The sequence below is a fragment of the Leptonotus elevatus genome, chromosome 10 (assembly GCF_054856555.1).
Source record: "Leptonotus elevatus isolate MCC_2025b chromosome 10, RoL_Lele_1.0, whole genome shotgun sequence".
In the NCBI taxonomy this organism is placed as follows: Eukaryota; Metazoa; Chordata; class Actinopteri; order Syngnathiformes; family Syngnathidae; genus Leptonotus; species Leptonotus elevatus.
Window position 1 is genome coordinate 15,527,360 of NC_141248.1, and position 17,464 is coordinate 15,544,823.

At 39.8% G+C, this 17,464-nt stretch overlaps 1 protein-coding gene across 1 annotated transcript; it reads right to left on the reverse strand.

Moving 5' to 3' along the window:
* Positions 1 to 1,647: 1,647 nt before the first annotated feature.
* LOC147167308 (myosin heavy chain, fast skeletal muscle-like) lies at positions 1,648 to 17,073 on the reverse strand. The gene is made up of 41 exons (XM_086086395.1): positions 16,961 to 17,073; positions 16,800 to 16,847; positions 16,499 to 16,709; positions 16,281 to 16,424; positions 16,050 to 16,206; positions 15,602 to 15,629; positions 14,897 to 15,008; positions 14,692 to 14,784; positions 14,533 to 14,596; positions 14,347 to 14,445; positions 14,158 to 14,261; positions 13,880 to 14,018; positions 13,530 to 13,648; positions 13,298 to 13,447; positions 13,048 to 13,218; positions 12,669 to 12,972; positions 12,302 to 12,372; positions 12,112 to 12,199; positions 11,912 to 12,029; positions 11,588 to 11,711; positions 11,356 to 11,492; positions 10,943 to 11,198; positions 10,617 to 10,859; positions 10,364 to 10,540; positions 10,130 to 10,275; positions 9,960 to 10,050; positions 9,471 to 9,860; positions 9,262 to 9,388; positions 9,068 to 9,186; positions 8,786 to 8,982; positions 7,955 to 8,138; positions 7,705 to 7,870; positions 7,474 to 7,598; positions 7,089 to 7,397; positions 5,246 to 5,449; positions 5,031 to 5,156; positions 4,388 to 4,558; positions 3,438 to 3,542; positions 3,123 to 3,218; positions 2,270 to 2,401; positions 1,648 to 1,765 (listed from the first exon to the last, which is right to left on the reverse strand). The coding sequence occupies exons 3-41, from the start codon at positions 16,700 to 16,702 to the stop codon at positions 1,745 to 1,747; spliced, it is 5,811 nt and encodes a 1,936-aa protein (XP_085942521.1). The 5' UTR covers positions 16,703 to 16,709; positions 16,800 to 16,847; positions 16,961 to 17,073; the 3' UTR covers positions 1,648 to 1,744.
* Positions 17,074 to 17,464: the final 391 nt, after the last annotated feature.

Genomic DNA, 17,464 nt, shown 5'->3' on the forward strand with positions numbered 1-17,464 from the left:
CAAGGAGGGGGATCATGTTATACGACGTTTGGTAGTTTGCATTCTTTCCTTGTTGAAAGATGACACTGAAGTGACAAAGATGGGCTGGAGGGGGCTTTGGGGCTGAAGGCTGCGGGCTTCACACCCGACAAAATAGGCCAATATATTAAATAAAAATGTGACACTCGATCTGTTTCGCTGGCCGGCGCTGCTTATATGGAGGAAATACAAATATAGATGTCTCCTCGGCAATGCTCGCCAACAAATGTCTGAGCTCAGACATTTGTTCCCGTCTCGGCTCTTTTTGTGGAAAGGGCCTTCGTTGTGGGACGCGCACATCAAGATCTTGTTTCATAAAAGGGCTTAAGCTAAGACGGGAGTCCAGCTTCAGAAGTTATATATGTAATAGTAAACATCTCAACTCTTAATGACCTACGTGTCCAAACTTTGATGAGGAGATATCAGTTTAAAGCTGGGCGTGTGAGACCACGGGGTGATACGCGGAATGCAATAAAGAGAATAAAGTAAAAGAGAATACAGTATATATACTGTACTCTATATACTGTGCATATATATATATATATATATATATATATATATATATATATATATATATATATTAGGGGTGTCATGCGATTTTGATAATAATTTTTAATTGTAGTTAATCGCATGACTTCAATAGTTAATTTACAATCAATCTCAAATTGTATATCTGTTTTAAAAGTACAATAAAATGTACAATATTTCCCCCCTAAGTTTTCATACTTTTGTTAACATAAAAGTGATTTTTTTTTAACTGATAGAAATGTGGTTGCATCTTTAAGTTATTGATACAGAAATGTTCATAGTAATGAAGAAAATGTTAAAATGAAAAAAAAAAAAGATGCAGTGTACTGTAAAAAAAAACAAGTGTGATATTGATTTGTGTTGAGGTCATTTTTCAGCTTAAATAACCAATTTTTTAAAATTATGTTTTCCTTATAAAAAGTCTGCCTTCTCCTTTGAATGAAACAATATTATCAATTGAACGCGTACATGCAGTTGATGGGCTAATGGGTCTATTTTCATCACAGGGACCTTGATATAGTACACGTACGCACGAAGACTAACTGTCAGGTCACTTGACTGACACTAACATTAACACCGCGCGCGCAAGATTTGCAGTTGCCTTAACCTGGACGTCTTTCACGTGATAACAGGCAACACTTGAGGGCCGGGTTATTTTGGAGGTTCGATAAATACGGCTGACACTTTCGCACAGTATAAGTCACCTTATAACTCTGGTGCTCGCCTTACCAATTAGACGTATATGGTTAAATGGACAGAGCGCTCTATCTGTTGCGAGACTTACAAATATTGCACATTTTGATTTGGTGACGTTACTTAGTCTCACCCATGTTTTCCAAACACTTTGTCGTTCTAGAGGTTTACCAGTATATTGCTACTTCATTTAATATATTAGCTAGGAATTTAAAATGGATTTACTTATATTATATGACGTTTAATTAAAAATGATTAAAAATAAAATTAAATAAATATAATAAATATATAATAAATAAATAAAAAGAATCATGTAAATAAATATAATGATAAAAAAAATACAATTAAATAAGATTAATTCATATTAATAGTTTTGCCCCATCAAACACAACAAGCAAAACAAGGTCATCCAATTGCTGGCAAATTTATTTAGTTACACACTTGATACATCTGACAAAAAGATCATATTGTATGATTTCTTGCAGTGTCTTATTGTGACTGATGTTCATTCTTCAGCGTCCTTTCCCTTTGAAGCAACACAGAAGAGATGATGAGACACGGGCATTTAAGTTATTATATGGTGGTGATGATGATAATTAGGGATGGGCGAGTACCGATACCAGGACCGTATTTTAAGGTATCGAGGTACTCGCGATGGTGGCCCTCTTGTGGCCGTTTTATGATCAGGAACTAGAAATTGAAAATTAATTGTCATGCATTTCATGCAATTTTAAGGAAAATGCTATATTGGGATTTATAGGTCTTTCTAATTAGAATGATCTGTCTTTGTTTTTTCAGGGGAAAATTTTACTATCAAAGTACTAGTGGTATTGGTACTTGATATCGTCATCGGTAACTACTCAAGAGTTGAGTACTTGTACTAATATTGGTCAGAAAAATTGTGATATCGGACATCCCAAATGATGATGATGGTGAGGATGATGATGATGATGATGATGATGATGATGATGATGATGATGTATCATCAATTTGCTGTAAGCTTCAGCTCTATAAAATAAAAGAAACATACCCTGGCAAAGTCACGGCTCTTGGCCCTCAGCTTGTTGACCTGCGACTCAGCAATGTCAGCTCGTTCCTGAGCCTCCTCCATCTCATGTTGAACCTTCCTGTACCTGGTCAGGTGGGAGTTGGCCTGCTCCTCCTACAAAGCACACGGTTCACAAGTTCAATGAGGTCAAAAGGATATGAGACTCACACACAAACGCTGTCCGCTGCATTTGTAATACCGAGAGAAAGGATATAGATTTTTTTTATATTCATTTAAACTTTCACTTTTTCTTACTCCTTTTTAAGCACGAGATTACAATTTTACATTTTAAAATTGTATTTACTGTATTTTGTTAGTTTTATTTCTGTGTCACTGTTCACGTTTGATATAAAATTCGCAATTTATCTCAGTAAATAATCGGTTGGTTTATTATAAATGTACAAAATAAGGATTTCACATTTATATATTTAAAAATAAATTGCAGTAAATAATTGTTTAATTATTTTGGAGTAAATAAAATAAAATAAAAACATTAAATATACAACTAACATGTATTTGGTTAATTCATTATAATTTAATTGATTATAAATAATACAATTAAAAAATTAGAATAAAGATCCATCCATCTTCTACACCACTTGGGGCGCTGTTTTCTCAGCTGACTCCATTTTAGAGGCGGGTCCACCGTGATGTGAGCTGGTTGCCAGCCAATCAAAGGTCACATACAGACAAACCACCAATCGCACTCACATTCACACCGACTATAAGGACAATCTGTACTCCCAACTTTCGTAATTAAAAATAATAATAATAACGTGACCCCCCTGAGCACTTTTTCCCGCCCCCGGTCTAACATTTCAGCTCCAGCACTTACAGAGTCCTCGCATTGCCTCTTGTAGGCCTTGACTTTCAGTTGCAGCTTGTCCACCAGATCCTGAAGTCTTGCAATGTTCTTCTTGTCCTCTTCAGTCTGAAGGTGGTACACAAGGTGGTATATTTAAGAACAATTCAAAGGCTTGCAAGAGAGGTTTTGTGGATGAAATAATCAACATCCATGTGGTTATTTATAGTGATTTTATTTTTAGTTCTGGTTTACAAGGGCTTAGTGACTTGGAAGTGTTTTATGCCCTCTAGAGGTGTAAAACGTGTACAACATGCAGCCTGTTGTACAGTCCTGAAATATCCTTACCTGATAAGTCAGCTCTTTCACTCGCCGTTCGTACTTGCGGACACCCTTTATAGCTTCAGCGCCTCTTTTCTGCTCAGCGTCCACCTCGGATTCCAGCTCCCTCACCTTCAGCGCAAAAAGAACAGAATTTGGCAAGACTATATCATATTTTATTTGATATAATTAGCATTCCCACATGCTTAAACAAAACTCATTCAAACACACTTTTAAAACATTATTAAAATAATTGAATGCCAACAAAACAAAAAAATAAAATAAAAACATTAAATACTGTACAATTGTAGTATCTGTGTTTTACTGTAGATGTGCTTTTAAGAGGCGGGGCCTGGTGGGCTGGCATGTGACGCAGGTCAGATGGCGGGAGGTTGGCCAGTTGGCTCAAACTATAGCGAGTCAGCATACGCGTGTCTGGGCATGATCTGCGGCTGACAGTGTCTAAAAGACTGCGTGGTTGTGCTTATTTTGCTCTTTGGCCTGATTTACTAAATGTTTGCGCAAACAAATGTGGAAGCTGATCTACTTACTGGGCATAAAAAAATCGGTAATAATCTGTGGATTATGGGAGGAGTACATGTAATGTGATTCATCAAACCTGAGATTACACTGGTTGATTTTGGTTTCTTTAAATAGCGCGTCTGAAAGTGCAAAGCAAGCATGCAAGGCGGTACCAGAAGGCGAGTGAGGGTCGGCAGGGTGAATTATGTGTCATTATTTTTGAAATACCAACAACACATTATTGAGACGTATCCATAATTCAGCAAAGCAATTTTGGACTTTGAAATAATCCAAGCGCTGACTTGGAGCTAGTCACAAGAAGGAGTCATGCTAATTTGCCTATGACAAAAAAAACATTATCTTGCAGACCGTAGCTGTTGAACTATAACCTCACAGGCATGTTACGATGTTACTCATTTCAAATTGAAAACCAATATCAACACTGCGGAACCTACCCGAGCCTCGAGTTTTTGGAGCTGCTTCTTGCCCCCTTTGAGAGCCAGAGTCTCAGCCTCGTCCAGACGGTGCTGCAGGTCTTTGACTGTCACCTCCAGGTTCTTCTTCATCCTCTCCAAATGAGAGCTGGTGTCCTGCTCCTTCTTCAGCTCCTCTGCCATCATGGCGGCCTACACATGGAGAAGTCGTAATATGCAAATGAGCACCAACATGTGAAATGGGGATATTTACAGAATTTAAAGACAATTTAACGACATTTTTTTTTCAGATTAGTTTGAGCACTGTATCTGATGACAATATTTTTTTTTATTGTTATATTTTGGATGGTAAAAGTGCCAAATGAGATATTAATTTAAACAAAAAAAATTATTTGCTTCATCCTTTTTTTTTTTTTTTACTTGGACAATTATTCATATTGATGGCCTTAATGGACAATTTTGAGAAAAAAATAGTCTTTCGCACCATTTTAAAAGAAACACTTCATATACCTGTATTGAAAAGGAGTATGGACATTATTTGAACTATTGTCAAACAACAATAAAAAAATATGTTTTTAAACTGACGAATATTGTATTTTTTTTTGTGCCTTTTGTCACTTTCTTGTCAGTCCACACAAAACAAACAGCCTCAGCAGATGCTTACATCAGTGATGGCCTTCTTGGCCTTTTCTTCAGCATTCCTTGCTTCCTGGACACAATCCTCCACTTCACCCTGAACTTGAACAAGGTCTGCTTCCAGCTTCCTTTTAGTGTTGATAAGATTTGTATTCTGGACGGATGGAAGCAAAAGCGGTGAGCCATGTAAAAATGTAAACATGAATCTATTTTGAACAACAAACATGATCGTGCACTTGGCACCTGAGAGTGCAGCAGCGTCACGCGCTCACTGGCGTCGGCCAGTTCTTGCTCAGCCACTTTGCGGCTTCGGTCCGTCTGCTCCAGAGCAGCTCGCAGCTCCTCGATCTCGGCCAGCATCAGGTTGTTCCTGCGCTCCACCATGGCAACCTGCTCCTTCATGTCTGCGTGAGCCCTCAGAGCCTCGTCGAGGTGCAGCTGAGCATCCTGGATTCAAGATCGTAAACATTTTGCTCAGGAAACTGAGATACAGTATTTTTAGATGCAGTATTTTACTTCGATGTGAGTTTTGTACAGTAAATGTAACTCTGCAGGAATTGTAAAAATAGGCAGGTGACGTGACATATTGAACCACTGCCTTTATTTTCCCCCTGTGTACAGGCCTTTGTTTATTAAGTCAATCTAAATCAATAATACAACAGAAAAGCCTTCTCTGCTGGCCTAAACACAATCAGAAGCATTAACCTACTTTTTACAACATGAATTTTAATACTGTACTTGTTCCATGATATTGTATTCATTTATTCTCTTCATTTCCTAGCATTATAGAATGTGTCTGTTGGCCTTCACAATGTGTACCGCTGGCCCATGTATTAGAATTGGGATTGTTTCTGTAACCAATCAGGTTTCAAAAATTCGAACTGGCCACTGATGACAGCAGCATTTTTCTGTCCTTTGATTGGTTGGGCAGAGCAGAAATTCCATTTGTAAAACATATTTGATGTAATATGCACATATAAATAAACAGTTATGTTTATGTGTTTTATATATAATTGTTCATGTTTTTATGATTCGATAAATCTGAATTCAGCACAGTTGTGAGCTGCTACTGTATTTTTTAAAAATGGGTGAGTACCGATACCAGGTATCGGTATCCGGCTGATACTGGGCCTTATTTCTAGGCATTCGCGATGCCCTCTTGTGACCGTTTTATGATCAGGAACTAGAAATGAGAAAACTAGAAAATTGCCATTAATTTCATGCAATTTTAAGGAAAATATCATATTGGGATATATAGGTACCGTATTTCTTAAAAATTATCTGCCTCTTTTTGTGTGGTATTTTATGTATCAATATTACTAGTCGTATCAGACTTGGTATCGGGGACTACACAAGAGTTGAGTACTCATACTGCTATTAAGTCATTCACTGTCATTGACGGCTATAGACGTCAAAAATTCATTTGAACTATTTCTATTAGTTTAACATTTTTTTCCCCTTTTGTTAACAAGAGTATGAAAACCTAGAATTTTTGGGGGGATATTTAGAACAGATATAAAATGTTGGGTTAACTAGTGAAGTCATGCAATTAATTACAATGACAAATTTTAATTGCCTGACACCCCGAATTTTAAATAATCTTTTCTTTTTTAAATCTTTTTTTAAGAAGAAAAGATTATTAAAAAATTTGGGGCGTCAGGAGATATATTTTTAAAATTGTAATTAATCGCATGACTTCACTAGTTAACTCACGATTAAAAACAAGATTATTAAAAAAGAAAAAATTATTAAAAATTAGGGGCGTCAGGTGATAATTTTTTTAAATTGTAATTATTTGCATGACTTTACTAACTCACGATTATTAACAAATTTTTATATCTGTTTTGAATGTGCAATAATTTTTTTCTAGGTTTTCATACTTTAACCATTAACAAAAGTGGAAAGAAAAAGTTAAATTAATTAGTCAAAATTAATTTTTGATGACTATAGCCGTCAATGGCAGTGAATGAGTTAATCTGAAATAAAAAAAAGTGGTATCGATCTCTAGTTTTTATAATAGTGGTGGTATGAAGAGGTGGATCAAGCAAATCCCCACTCGAGTTTTACTGCATATTTTCTCTTGTACCTTGAGTTGTCCCTGGACGTTCCTCAGTTGCTTCTGGGCCTCGGATGCCTGTCGGTTGGCATGGCTGAGCTGAATCTCCATCTCGTTCAGGTCTCCCTCCATCTTCTTCTTGATCCTCAGGGCATCGTTCCTGCTCCTGATCTCAGCATCCAAAGTGGTCTGCATGGCCTCGATCACGCGCTGACTGTTCCTCTTGATCTGCTCCATTTCCTCGTCCTTCTCTGCAAGCTTTCTGTCAATCTCGCCCTTGACTTGGGTGAGCTCCAGCTGAATACGAATGATCTTGGATTCTTCGTGCTCCAGTGTGGCCTGTGATGGTTGAAGAAATTGTTCAGCGCAGTCAAGAGTGATGGTTATGCTCAAGCTTGAGTGCCATTTTGAGTACCTCTGCTTCCTCGAGAGCTGTTTGGACTTCGGCTCTTTCGCTCTCCGCGAGCTTTTTGCCTTTTTCCAGCTCATGAATTGTCTTTGATGACTCTCCAATCTGCTCAGTTAAATCAGTAATTTCCTCTGTTGGGAAAAGAAGGAGCAGTCGTGTTATACATGATAATAAATAAAACGACTTAATATTCATAATTTCGTTAACGGACACAAAATGACAAAAAAATCATCTTACGTTGAAGGTTCTTGTTCTCCCTCTTCAGGGTCTCCAGGTGGTCCAGAGATTCTTCATAGGAGTTCTTCAGTTTGAACATCTCAGTACTGAGCGAGCGGGCCTCCTTCAGCGCTCCCTCCAGTTCGGCCTGGCTCTCCTCGTATTTCTGCTTCCACTCAGCAAGAATCTAAATGCACCAAAACCAAAGCCATCAGTCACCTCATGTTTAACATAAAAACTGCCGTATGTTGGGCATGAAATAAAAGCCGACCTTATCGAAGTTCCTCTGCTTCTTGTCAAGGGTGGCAGCAACAGCATTCGCTCTCTCCACGTCGATCATCAGATCTTCCACTTCACCCAGCAGCCTCTGTTTGGTCTTTTCCAGAGAGGCGCACTTTGAGTTCACTGCCTCGATGGACTCCTCAGCATCCTGCAGACGTTGGGCGAGCTTCTTCCTGCAAAGACACGTCTGCCATCAACCTAACATGCATACTTTTGGGAACTGTGAGGATGAGTTGCCAACCCACGCTCTTTTACCAATCAGTCAAAAATACTTTTAAGTTGTTTTATTAACTCATTCACTGCTATTGACGGCTAAAGACGTCAAAAATTCATTTGAACTATTTCCAGTTTAACATTTTTTTCCCACTTTTGTTAACAAAAGTATAAAAACCTAGAATTTTTTTTTGTATTAGAACAAATATAACATTTGTGATTAATCGTGAGTTAACTAGTCATGCGATTAATTATGTTTAAAAATTGTAATCGCCCCAATTTTTTATATATATAAAATAAATAAAAAACATTGTTAAAAATTAAAAAGATTTGTTTCTTTTTTTTAAGAAAAGGTTATTAAAAATTAGGGGCATCAGGTGATTAAAATTTGTAATCGTTATTAATCGCATGACTTCACTAGTTAACTCACGATTAATCACAAATTTTACATCTGTTCTAAATGTACCCCAAAAAAATCTAGTTTTTCATACTCTTGTTAACAAAAATGGGAAAAAATGTTAAACTAATAGAAATAGTTCAAATGAATTTTTGACGTCTATAGCCGTCAATGGCAGTGAATGAGTTAAATGAAGTTGTCATGACTTACTTGGCCTCCTCGAGCTCCTCAGTGCGCTGAATAGCATCCGTCTCATATTTGGTTCTCCACTGGGCCACCTCACTGTTGGCCTTGGACATGGCTCGCTGCAGCTCGGCTTTGGCCTCCAGTTCCTCCTCGTACTGCTCTCGGAGCAGATCACAGTCGTGACGGGAGGACTGGACAGCGTGGGCCAGGGCGTTCTTGGACTTTGAACAATATAAACAGGATCGTCATGAGCAAGAAATACGGTCCACTTGATGACATGTTCAAGACAACAGCACAACAATGTACCTTTGTTTCTTCCTCAAGGGCCCTTTTAAGCTCTTCTAACTGATGAATAAAGGCCTGCTTGCCCCTCGTAAGCTGGGAAACGAGAGATTCCTTTTCCTCCAACTGACGACCAATTTCCCCTGAAAGAAAAAAAATGGACCGCATCATTCATAAATGGATCCAAATGTATTCGATTCTACTCTCCTTTGACTCACCGTTTTCAGTCGTCAGTCTTGCTCTTTGAACGTTGATGTCATTAAATTGACGCACATGCTCTTCATACTTGCACTTGAATTCACTTAATTGATCTTCCAGTGAACGGCACATTTTCTCCAGGTTTCCCTACAAAAACAAACAATGCAATAGGATATGAATTAACTGTAGAAATGGTTTAGCCTTGTGCCTAGCTATTTGCCAACTTTACTTTGGATTTGGCAATGGCCTCCATGTTGCTGCTGAGGTCGTCGATCTCCATCTTGTATTCGCTCTTCTCCTTCTCCAGCTTCTGCTTGACCCGCTGCAGGTTGTCGATCTGCTCGCCAAGCTCAGCCACGCTGTCAGCCTGCTTCTTGCGGAGAGCGGCGGAGGTGGCCTCGTGCTGCAGGGTGGACTCTTCCAGGTCCCGACGCAGCTTCTGGAACTCGGCCTCGCGCTTCTTGTTCATCTCAATCTGGACCGAGGTGGCCCCGCCGGCCTCTTCAAGTCGCTCGCTGATCTCCTCAAGTTCCCTGGCGAGATCGGACCTCTGCTTCTCCACCTTGGCGCGAGCAGCCCGCTCGGCTTCAATCTCTTCCTCAAGCTCCTCAATACGGGCCTGTAAAAAATTCAATACATGGTCATGTATGACAACATCACTAATTACAATGTAAGGCACCAAATCCTTTTCCAATGTAGTTGTTACATTTCACTTTACCTGCAGTTCTTTTATTTTCTTATGAAGCTGAATCCCGACTGATTGTTCATCTTCGATCTTGCCAAGAAGCTGGCTCATCTCAAAGTCCCTCCTGAGTAGGACATTTTTTTCATTAGACCAAACCTGGTATGAAACATGAAGAAGTCAGTTCAGTGGTGATTCTCACATACTTCTTGATTTTCTCATCAGACTGCTGCTTGTCATTTTCCAGATCCATGATGGTCTCATGGGCCAGCTTCAGATCTCCTTCCAGCTTCCTCTTGGATCTCTCCAGATCCATACGGAGCTTCTTTTCTTGCTCCAGGGATCCTTCAAGCTAGTCAAGTTCACAAAAAAAACCTTTGAAACATACACTCTATGTATGTCAAATGCACATTTCACATGGGAACATTTTCAAGTCTCACATCATCCACTTGCTGCTCCAGCTTGGAATTGGCCTTTGTCAGAGTGTTGACTTTGTCTTCCTCTGCCTGAAGGTCGTCCAGGGTCTGCTGATGGGCCTCTTGGAGGGCTTTCTTCTCTTTGGACAACTTGGCAATAGTCTCATCTTGAGAAGTCATCTCCTCAACTAGGTTTTTAACCTATATCGGCAAGTTTATTGGGTTTTAGGTATTTGCAAAGAGCGGCGACTACATTTACGATGAATTACACACCAACCTTGTTCTCTGTGGAATGCTTCTCCTTCTCAACTTTAGCCAGGGTAAGCTCCAAGTCGTCGATGTCTTTCTTCAACTCGGAGCACTCGTCCTCCAGCTTCCTCTTCTTCGCGGTGAGCTCAGCGTTCACCTCTTCCTCATCCTCCAGCCTCTCAGAGGACTCTTTGACTTTTGCTTCCAACTGGATTTTGGCTTTGATGAGCCCCTCACACCTTTCCTCTGCATCATTAAGGGTTTCGCCCTCCTGCAGTCGCAATGGAATAAAATGTAATTAATCGTTGTCGTACAGTAACTCTTTATAAACACATCTGGACCTATTTCACATACAGACTGAATCTGCAGCTGCAGGTCATTCTTCTCTTGCAGGAGAGAAACCATCTTCTCTTCCAGTTCCTTCTTCTTGGACAAGGCCTTTGCAAGATCCTCCTTGGTCTTTTCAAAGTCCTCTTTCATTTGGGCCATCTCTTTTTCAGTCTCTGCACTCTTGAGCAGAGGCTTAATCTTGAAGTACAGCTTCATCCATGGCCAGTGTTTGACATTCATGAATGAGCGGATGTTGTACTGGATGGAGTAAATAGATTCCCTACCATTGAAAAAAAAATGAAAGTTTAACGTGTTAACATATTTACATGTTACAGTGTTGGGTTTAAATGTGGGGCAGCCAGCACTAAGGAAACCCCATTAACCTCGGAAGCCATCCATACTGCAAAATATTCATTTAAATAGACTGCATCACATACCTTCTCTCCATCATCTTCATAAATTCACGTCTCATGACATAGCCTCTGCACAGAGCCTGAGTCATGGTCACCAGTTCAACCAGTTTCTCATCTCTCATCTCCTCCAGTGTGCCCAACAGTCCAGCCTTGAAGAATACCTGTTGAGGGGTGTATAAGTTCAGATCTAAACCGTCTCAAGCAACAACAAGGGCTTCGTTAAACTAAAAAGTTCACCAAAGCAATGATGGCTTACCTTGGTATGGCCAAATTTGTACTGTGAGTGATCAACATTGATGGAGCCCAGAAGTTTCTCTGAGGCCTTCTTGTTGTCGATGAAGTGTCCTTCTGGGATAACACTAGCATTCAATACTTTGTATCTGCAAGAACACAATTTACAGGATTTTCAAATCATAGCCATCCATTTTCTTAACCAACATGGACAAAATGTCCCAAAATAAAATAAAGTAACATTTTTATCAATAAATTAATTAATAAAAAAATAAATAATTTAAGTCAACAATTGTTTAAATCACATCTCATAATGATCCAATTAGAGAAAGTGAAGTATTTTTGGTACCTCTGCTTGAAGTCACCGTAGAGGATTCTGCTTGGGAAACCTTTCCTGCAGATCCTGATGCCCTCCAGCACGCCGTTACAGCGCAGCTGGTGGATGACCAGGTGGTTCTCCATCAGACCTTAAACAGTAAACGTGATGTCGATGAAGGACACGTCACTGCTAAATTGCTAATGCTAATGTGTTCAGAAGTTTCAACCTACCTGGTGTTTTTGTCTCATTTGGAATTAAGCAGCGCACAAAATGAGGGTGAGTGCTCCTCAAGTTGGTCATCAACTTTCCTAAGTTTTCCTGAAATTGGGAAAAACATTAATTTTGTAATACATTATTAACAAATAGATGAAAGGTTTTGATTATATGCAACAGCCTGATGTTTTTATAAATGGAGTTTACCCTGAAGAGAGCAGACACGGTCTGAAATGAACCTCCCTTCTTTTTGCCAGCTTTCTTTGCACCTTTTGCATCTGTAAAGGATTTTAACATTGATATCAATTGCTGATCACCAACTTTTTTGTTTTGTTTCATTGCACTTAACTCACTATAACATCGTCACATTCCAATATAAGTATGCAATTTTTGTATTAAAGTATGAACAAACTGTCAGCCTTCTTCTTGCCCTTTTTGCCACCAGACTCGGCTGTGATGTGAACATTAAATGTATGTTTGTATTTGAGCCTTTTTCAAAATCCATACAAGTCTACCCGGTGCATTGTTTAAAAGCCGGAGACACAACATATACAGTTTGATGACATTGATTTACCTTCAGACGCGTGCGCGGCATAGAGGTTAGCCAAAAGCTTCATTGAGGACTTCTGGTAGAGCTGAACAACGGAGTCATTCAGGGGGTCCTTGTTCTTGTCCAGCCAGCCGGTGACGTTGTAGTCAACAGTGCCAGCATAGTGAATAAGAGCAAAGTGGGCCTCGGCTTTGCCTTTGGTCGGCTTTGGCTTCTGGAAGGGGGCACTTTTGCCAAGATGCTGGTCGTACAGTTTGTTCTTGAAGGTTGTGTCTGAGGCCTTGGGGAACATGCACTCCTCTTCAAGGATGGAGAAGATGCCCATTGGCTGTAATGACATTCGATCTTTTACTATAGTGCCAACACAATTATTTTGGAATAGAGAGTTTTTTTTCTTCTATACCTTCTCAATGAGCTCAATGCAGGCAGCCAAGTCCATGCCAAAGTCAATGAACTCCCATTCGATTCCTTCTTTCTTGTACTCCTCTTGCTCCAGGACGAACATGTGGTGGTTGAAAAACTGTTGCAGTTTCTCATTGGTGAAGTTGATGCACAGCTGCTCCAAGCTGTTGTACTTTAAAGGACATGCAAGACAATGTTTTTTTTTTGTTCTTCTGCTAGTTTAGTTTTGTGCTTATGTGGTGCTAACTTACATCAAAAATTTCAAATCCAGCAATATCCAGCACACCAATGAAAAAGTTTCGGGGTTGCCTAGTATCGAGCATCTCATTGATTCTGACCACCATCCACAAGAACATTTTCTCATAGACTGATTTGCTGAGAGCCATAATAGCATTGTGAACCTAGAAGTAAAAAAAAACAACAAATGTTATAAAAGCCGTTTATGAATTGTTTTTGAATGCGTAGTACACATCTCAAAATTACCTGAGGCACAGTTTGACCTTTCACCACCATTTCATTGCCGACCTTGACTCTTGGGTAGCACAAAGCCTTGAGCATATCAGCCGAGTTGAGGCCCATGAGATAGGCGATTTTATCGGCCACTGACGAAAACGGAGAGCACAAAAGATTATCATATCGTGTGCCAAGGATCGGCTGGTAATATTTGGGGGCATGCCCACGGGGGCTACCGGGAAAGATATCCCTTCATACACAATGTAACCGGAGAACACAACCGAAATGGATAAAAGGCCTTAACGTATAGTAGCAGCCAAATGTTTGGACACACCCTTAACACAGGCAAGAAAAAGTGTCGAAATGTGTCTAAGCGTTACCCTCAGTGCCGTCAGGCTCAGCTTGCTCTTCTCGCATCTTCTGCTTGACCTTCATGTTTCCATGATGCATCACGGCTCCAGTTAGCTTGTAAATGCCAACTTTCTCTTCTGCAGTGAAGCCCAAGATATCAATGGCAGTCTGCGGCACAAAGAACAAAGCACTTGTCATTTCGTACTGTTGTGACGGTCCTTTCACGTGGAGTTTGCGCTCTGATTGTGAACAACCTTTAAAATGATCTTTTAAAATGTCAGGATTGTCTGATATTTATAGTACTCACATCGGTGGCGATGAACTCATCAACATCATTGATGCTCTTGACAGTAATTTCCCCCTGACTGATCATGGGATAGTCGAAAGGGTTGGTGGTGATGAGCAGAGCCTCTGAAAAATATTTACAATTTCGACTTAGCACGTGTGCATGTTTGGATGGCGAAGTTCAAAGAGCTGAGGTCTAAGTGGCACAAACCTAACAACTCGGGTTTATGGCCTGTTGTGAGTTGGTAGAAGATGTGGTAACTCCTCTCAGCAGACAGCTGGAAGGTCACGCGAGATTTCTCCAGCAGGTCTGCGCAACAAGGCAAGAGTAAAGTCAGGTCAAAAATAGTTGCGTCCAGTAATCAATCAATTTGGATGGCGGATGAAAGAACCTTACATGTTTCAATATCGGCAGATGCCAACTTTCCCGTTGTCCCAAAATGGATTCTGATAAATTTACCCTACAGAAGAATGTCAACAGAATTTAGGAAGATGGCCATGAAATGTTTCCAATGTCTATTCTAAAGAGGAATTGCTTTGTCGAGAAAAAACTTACAAAGCGGGATGAGTTGTCATTCCTCACAGTTTTGGCATTACCATAAGCCTCCAGCAGGGGATTTGCTGCGATGATTTGATCCTCCAGCGAGCCCTTAAAATAACCAGACATGAATTGGACTTTTACTATATTGTATATATTTTACATGCCAGGCGTGTTGTCTTCTGATACATTTTGCATATGTACATACAGTACTCTGTATTACCTTCATTTTACTAGCAGATTGTTCTTGCTTCTTTCCTCCAGCCACTGCGATTGTCGCAAAGTACTGGATGACACGTTTGGTGTTCACGGTCTTTCCTGCGCCGGATTCTCCGCTGTTATAAAAATGATGTTAAGATACATGAATAGATGCACGTCAAATATAAACACGATGGACAAAAGTATCAATATGCAATAGATTAAGGAATTAGGGCAGGTGTGGCCAATTTCATTCCTCGAGAGCCACTAGCCAGTCTGTTTTCCATGTCTCCCTCCTTCAGCGCAGCTTAATCTAATGGTTAGATTTATCAGTAAGGTTTGCAGAAGCCAGATAACGATCCTGATCATGAATCAGGCGTGTTAGTGGAGAGAAACATGGAATAGTGACTATCGATGCTAACACTAGCATATCAATGGTTTTAAATACACGACGTATAATTTTAGGTTTAATTTGACACTATGAATGATATTTAACATCTTGAAACCTCTTTTTTGATGTAATGTTTACTTTTTGTCAAACTGCTTTTTAATGTGTAGTGAATTGAAATTAGTTTACTGCCACCAAAAGCGCTTATTACTCAAGTTTAGGCTGGCAACACCGAGGGCCCAAAATGCCCGAATGAAGGCACGTATCTCAATAAATTTGTAAATCTGGTCACTCGTATCTCAAGGCCCCATTGAAGATCAAAATAACTTAAAAGCCACTTACGTGATCAGAATTGACTGGTTCTCCCGATCTGTCGAGACAATGAAGTTACACTGATTAATTCATTTTTCAATATTAGTAATGTTGCATTTTGAGTTGTACAATAGTCAGGTCCTTGTGAGAAAATGTTTCTGTTACATTTCGTTGTTGCTGTGGGCCGAAACCTCATATGTCCATCATTTGTCAATTTCATGTTACCCCCCCCCCCCCCCCTAATTTTATTTCTAAAATTTATCAACCAAAATAAAGTGTTGAAAATACCTGAAGAACTTCAAAGATACAATGTTTAATAGTTAAAGAATTTGCCTTTAAAAAAATAATAATTAAAAATAATAATTCAGGATATATATCCAGAAAAATATTTTTGGGGAATATGCGAGGACTCGACAGAGACGAAAGAGGGAGGCACATTATAGATACCGAAGTGATCCTAAATGATGCTCAATCCTACCTTGGAGCATGAACTGATAGGCGTTGTCAGAGATGGAGAAGATGTGGGGCGGGGCCTCAATCCTCTTTTTGCCTCTGTATCCATTTACGACAACTGTGTCGTACACTGGGAGCCACTTGTAGGGGTTGACAGTGACGCAGAACAGCCCGGAGTATGTCTGTTGAAAGAGAAGGGATTATTACCAGAACGTATCCTTCAGCAACTGGGGGGTGTCAAATAGTAGCCACTCACGTAGATCATCCATGCTGCATAGCGCTCTTTGAGGTTATACAGCACAGCGGGCTCGCTGAGGTGGGTCATCATGGCCATGTCCTCAAGCTTGTCGAACTTGGGTGGATTCATGGGGTAGATGTCCTCATCTTTGACAGTGACAGTCTGTCACAAGGCAAGAAAAGAAAAAAAAACGTGAATGAAATCAATATAAGAAAAATAGAAAATTATCTGTTTACCTTCCCGCCCTTGATTTCGACCGTGGCTTTGCCCGCCTCCTTTTTCACCAGTTTGCCCTTCACATACATCTCAGTTGGTTCAGTTACAAAGAAAGCTGTTTTGGCGTCAAAGGGAGTGTTTTGAGCCTCAAGTCTCTCTCGTTCTGGCTTGCGGAGGTAAATGGACGCCGGGCCAAAACACTCCATTTCTGGTTCCCTACTCATGGTGCCTCTGAGAAGAAGAAAAAAAAAAGTATAAATAGATGAATGGCTCGGATACTTACTGATTGGTTACATGAATAATCAATCGTCACTAACGCACCTTTATTCTGCAGTGATGCAGCTGCAATGTACTGTAGATAGTAAAGTACTGTAACAGAACAAATAAGATAAAGTTGCAAGTTTCAAAAGAGTTTTTGGTTGTAGATATCCATGCAAATCTTTACAGCATCAGTGAAAATTGACTGGGAATAGAACACTCACCTCGGTTGGCAGCCTATCAGTCCAAACCTTTGGACAAGGCTGAGCGTTGGACTTTTATACTGTTATCTGTGGCCACCAAGGAGGAGCAGCTCTCCTGTTTAGGTCAATGAGCTTGTCTTGGAAGAATGGTATCAGATGGCTTCCCCACCTCATCATCGCACCAGTTGTGATGATGATGTGAGGAAGCCATCTGAAAGAAAAGCAAAAAGTAAAAATTCCCATCCAGAATATAATATTTGTAATCATTATATATTGCCATTTTTTGCATCTTTTTGTTGAACAATTTTTTTTTTTTTTACACAACTTCGACTTTTAAGATACTATATTGGTTAGGTGTGAAAGCAAAAAGAACATAATGGTATTGCTGGAAATCTTTATGTAATTACAGCAGTGCATTTCCATTGTTCACATTGCATTGTTCATTGTGACCAACACATGACAGCGCTATCTCATCAAACAGACATTTGGCAGTGACATTGTTTCAGAAATCTCTTGCACAGAGCA

Bases quoted from the DNA above. Each gene is read 5' to 3' on its own strand.
- LOC147167308 (XM_086086395.1), bottom strand. From the start codon at position 16,702: ATGAGTAGGGAACCAGAAATGGAGTGTTTTGGCCCGGCGTCCATTTAC. The intron at 12,973-13,047 runs GTATAGAAGAAA...ATGTCATTACAG, and splicing joins GCATTGAGCTCATTGAGAAG to CCAATGGGCATCTTCTCCAT. The intron at 12,030-12,111 runs GTAGGTTGAAAC...TTACTGTTTAAG, and splicing joins AAATGAGACAAAAACACCAG to GTCTGATGGAGAACCACCTG.